General features: G+C 27.4%; 1 protein-coding gene across 1 annotated transcript; it reads right to left on the bottom strand.

Annotated features, from left to right (window-relative positions):
* Positions 1 to 3,448: 3,448 nt before the first annotated feature.
* Positions 3,449 to 4,490, bottom strand: LOC140891987 (fasciclin-like arabinogalactan protein 9). Its single transcript, XM_073300707.1, has one exon. It carries the CDS (start codon positions 4,418 to 4,420, stop codon positions 3,677 to 3,679), a length of 744 nt encoding a protein of 247 aa, XP_073156808.1. The 5' UTR covers positions 4,421 to 4,490; the 3' UTR covers positions 3,449 to 3,676.
* Positions 4,491 to 4,975: the final 485 nt, after the last annotated feature.

Raw genomic sequence — 4,975 nt, 5'->3', positions numbered from 1 at the left:
GTTTAACAATTAAATATTTTCATTCATTTACTATAATTTTCTATCATGTATACATAATATTGACGTGTAAAAAATTTGAAATTAAAATATGAATTTAAATAATATTATTTATTACATAATATTAAAATAATTTTAATATTACATAATATTTTTTCATATTTTATCCCAAATCTTTAATAGGTTTTACAAATTATAAATAATTATTTTTCGAAATATTTTAAACTATCGGGGTGTAAAAAATTTGGAATAAAATAATAATTTAAATAAAACGTACTTTTAGTTTATATTATTTTATTTGTTTTTACAAAATGTCTAAAGATAAATTGTATAATTTTAATAAAATATTGCGAACATTACCATAGCCATTTTTTATTATAAAAAAATACGAACAAATATATTAACTATTTTTATAAATTTTTGTTAGTTTTAAAATATAAATATATTTTTTATATTTATGATAAAAATATCATCATGAAATAAGATATTAAAATATGGGAATGAAATATCACTTGGTTGAAAAAAAATTAAACAAAAAAAATTAAAATTAAAAAATAAAAAAATCGGTAAAAAGAAACCGAAAACAAAAGTAACGATAATTAAGGTAATGAATTATGTTTGTAATATTGTTTTCTAAATTTACGTATTTAATGTTTTAAGTAATTTATTTTAGAAATTAATATCATAATTAATAAATTTACTAAAAATATAAAAATCAATAAAAGAGTATCATTGTCAATATATACTATAAAAATTAAAAATAGAGTGTATTTAACAAAAATTGAAGTATAAATATCACTCCCCTATAAAAAAATATTTTAATAAATGATCTTGGTAAAACTAGTTTTTTGAAAACTAACCCTCAACAAGTTTATTTGAACTTTGAAGTGTTTCAAATATACCAAAGAAAGTTAAATTTCAAAAAAGAATGTTTGACCAAGGTCATTTTGGAAACTATCATATAGATCCGCCCTAATAGATATGATTGATATTAAAAATTATAATAATCAACAAATTAAGTTATGAATATATAAAATAAGTGTAGGGAAAATTTATAAGTTTGGTCATGAATGTGTTGTTGTTTTTTTATGGTTTTGATCTTTTGTATAAACAAATTTCAGTTTTTTGCAGTTTTAATTATTTTAATAAAAAAGTGTTGATTTTTACACAGTAGTATCACATAGAAAAAAGAGTACTTGATAAAAACGGGGTTTTTTTTATATTTAATTTAAAAAAAAATTTAAATTTCAAAAATAATTTGAAATAGGGAGAGTTACAAAATACCTCAAAACGTTCTTGCAAGCAGCGGACCCTGCAAAAAAAAATGCAGGGTCCGCGCGTCCGCTGCCAGCATATACATGGGGACTTGCGTTTGCAAGTCCCCAGGTACACCTTTTTTTTATATATATATTTGTTTTTTAATTAATTAATTATATAATTAATAATATTTTGTAAAATTATATTTAATAATTTAGTAGTATGATCATTTTTTAAAAAAAAATTCTAAATTTTGAATTTGATAATCTTTGAAAAATTATTAAAGAAACAAAACATAAAATTTACGGTTAAAAAAATTTTATTGATTAAATAAATTTACGATTTAACTTAATTTTGGTCAGTTGAGTTATATATTTATTTTAATCATTTGAATTTGTGGAGATCCCTCGTTTAAGTGGATAAATCTAGAGTAGTTAATTCAAATCTATTTAAACCGAACTGATGCAAAAATGCTATTACAAAATTTCTCAATCCGAAACAAAATCATATCGAAAATTAGAATTAAAATTTATGGTTAACAAATTCAATTGATTAAATAAATTTTTTTATGATCAGTTATCAACATATTTTGATAAATTTATTTTAATATAAAATTTATTATTTTGATAAATTTATTTTATATCATATTTTTTAATATAAATTTTATTTTTTTTATTAAAAATTAAAAATTGGTTAGCGGAGTTATTGATTTATTTTTAATTAAAAAATAAAATTTTAAATTTATATTTAAAAAATTATATAAAATATATTTATCAAAAAAATAAAATTTATATTAAAATAAATTTATCAAAATATGTTGATAACTGATCACAAAAAAAATTATTTAATCAATTGAATTTGTCGAAGCAAAATCATCTCGAATATTGTGAACTCGAACTGACTGAAATATATCCAAATTAATTCTCTATGTCTATTAATAAGAACTTGCAGAGATCCAAACGAATTAAAATAAGTTAATAACTCCGCTAACCAATTTTTAATAAAAAAATAAAATTTATATTAAAAAATATGATATAAAATAAATTTATCAAAATAATAAATTTTATATTAAAATAAATTTATCAAAATATGTTGATAACTGATCACAAAAAAATTTATTTAATCAATTGAATTTGTTAACCATAAATTTTAATTCTAATTTTCGAGATGATTTTGTTTCGGATTGAGAAATTTTGTAATAGCATTTTTGCATCAGTTCGGTTTAAATAGATTTGAATTAACTACTCTAGATTTATCAACTTAAACGAGAGATCTCCACAAATCCAAATGATTAAAATAAATATATAACTCAACTGACCAAAATTTAAGTTAAATCGTAAATTTATTTAATCAATTTAATTTTTTTAACCGTAAATTTTATGTTTTGTTTCTTTAATAATTTTTCAGACCAATTATCAAATTCGAAATTTAAAATTTTGAAAAAAAAATGATCATACTACTAAATTATTAAATATAATTTTACAAAATATTATTAATTATATAATTAATTAATTAAAAACAAATAAAAAAAAAGAAAGAAAGAAAGGTGTACCTGGGACTTGCGTTTTTGCAAGTCCCCATGTATATGCTGGCAGCGTCCGCTGCCAGCATGAGCGGACGCTGCAAATTGCAGCGTCCGCTCTCTTTAATAGTGGACCTTGCATTTTTTTTTGCAGGGTTCGCTGTTTGCAAGAACATTTTGAGGTTCAAATTATTTTTGAAATTTAATTTTTTTTTAAAATTAAATATAAAAAAACCCATAAAAACGCATAAATATAATAAACTAAAATAAAAATTTGATAAAATATCAAAATCACAAGAAGAAAAATATAGAGGGTCTAAAATGCAATTTTCCCATCAGTATACGAGGACAGACAGAGGAATGCAAGATATTACTATATTAGTATAGAGATAAGAACAGCACATGCAATACATTTGTCAGCATGTGCTTTGCCTGCTCACACCCTCAACATTGTTTCTTCGTTGTTTGAAAATAAATAAAAATATAATAAAATAGGTAGTTGTAAAACTCGAGATCCGCCGATGAGCTCTTGGCTACTGGCTAGGACCTGGTTAGGTCTTAAGTCATACACGAATTCGACATAAACAAATTTCAAGTTCATATTGAAATCTCGTGAAAAAAAAAAAAAAAAAACTCGAGATCCGGGGCGAAAGAATTACAACAAGCCACATAAAAAATGCAAGCAAATGTAACATTTATAAATAATATGAAAAAATAAAATAAAATAAAAATTATTTCAACTTTGAAGTAGTCCCAATGCAGGTACAAATTAAATAAATGCACGAACTTCAATTAATTACACCAAACCCCTCCAACATTAAAAAAAAAAAAGGGAAGAAAATGTTTAAAATTGGAACAAAACAAATAAACACCATGCCCACAGCTTCATTCATCATCATCTCATATAATTAGCATCCACATGCACAAAAACCAAATCCCAGACACCAATCCAAATCCCACATTCTTCCCAGCACCATTACCATTACCTGCAGGAGTGGCAGGCGCCCCGGTAGTACCGTTCCCGGCGGCACCGCCGGAGGAACCGGCTGCCGGCGGTGGAGAGGCGGTCGGAGGCTTGGATTGAGTGAACTCCACCGGAATCAAAACCTTGTCGACCTGGTAAACTGCTAGAGGGAAATCTTTCCTCACCGCGTTGTATATCGGGACTTGGACGATCCCGGTGGACACATTGAGCTGATTGGCTTGGCCGCTGAAGTTGAGGCCGAAAACGCCGCCGTCATTGCCGGTGGCCAGAGTCCTGACGGGGTTGCTGACCGTTTGCAGGCCCTCGACGGTGTAGTACTTGGGGAGGATGTGGTAGAGGATGAGCTGTACCTTTTGCTGGTCGGTGAGGTTGTTGAGGGTACCGGACGGAAGGTTCTGGAATGCGTTGTCGGTGGGGGCGAAGACGGTCATACCCTCGTTGGAGTTGTTCACTTGGTTGTTGATTTGGTTTCCCACCTGAGTTTGGTTCAGGAGGCGAGAAAACGATTCGTATTGGCCCGCCTTTTGGAGAATTGTGAAAATGTCGATCGGCCCCGCGGGGGCGGTGGGGGCCGGGGACGACTGACCCTGGGCGGCGGGGATGAGAAAGAGGGCGGCGAGAGAGAGGGCGAGGAGAGAGAGAACCGACGAAGCCGCCATTGCGCGTGGTGAAGGGTGGCTGTGACTGGTTGGTACTCGGGAGTGGAGATAATGGGGATGGGGATAGCTGGGTATATATCACACTTATTCGAAGTCAAATAGTTGGTAACCAATTAAATTACTTATGATATGCATTTTTCCTTTTAAAAAAAAACTTATGATATGCATTTAATTTTGAAACTCTTATTACACAATATTAAAATTCCGCCAAAATCGTATTATTAGAAATGAAAATAAAAAATTTCATAATTAAATTGCGATATTTATTTAATTAAAATTTGCATAATATTTACATCTTTTTATATACATATACATATATATATACACACACATTAAAAATTACATAATCTTTGCATCCTTTTTATATACATATAATATATATACATTTATAATATTTGTATTCCAAAAAAATTTGAAAATCATGAATTATTTAAAAAAATTACAAAGATTCGAAAAATATTTAATATCTATATCTATATAATAACTGAGTTTTTTGCCATTTTTGACAAAATTCCGCCAAAATTGTATCTATATATATCTATATAATAACTGAGT

The sequence above is a fragment of the Henckelia pumila genome, chromosome 3 (genome assembly GCF_033568475.1).
Source record: "Henckelia pumila isolate YLH828 chromosome 3, ASM3356847v2, whole genome shotgun sequence".
NCBI lineage: Eukaryota > Viridiplantae > Streptophyta > Magnoliopsida > Lamiales > Gesneriaceae > Henckelia > Henckelia pumila.
The sequence above is the reverse complement of the archived record's forward strand: the minus strand, read 5'-3'. Positions and strand labels throughout refer to the sequence as shown.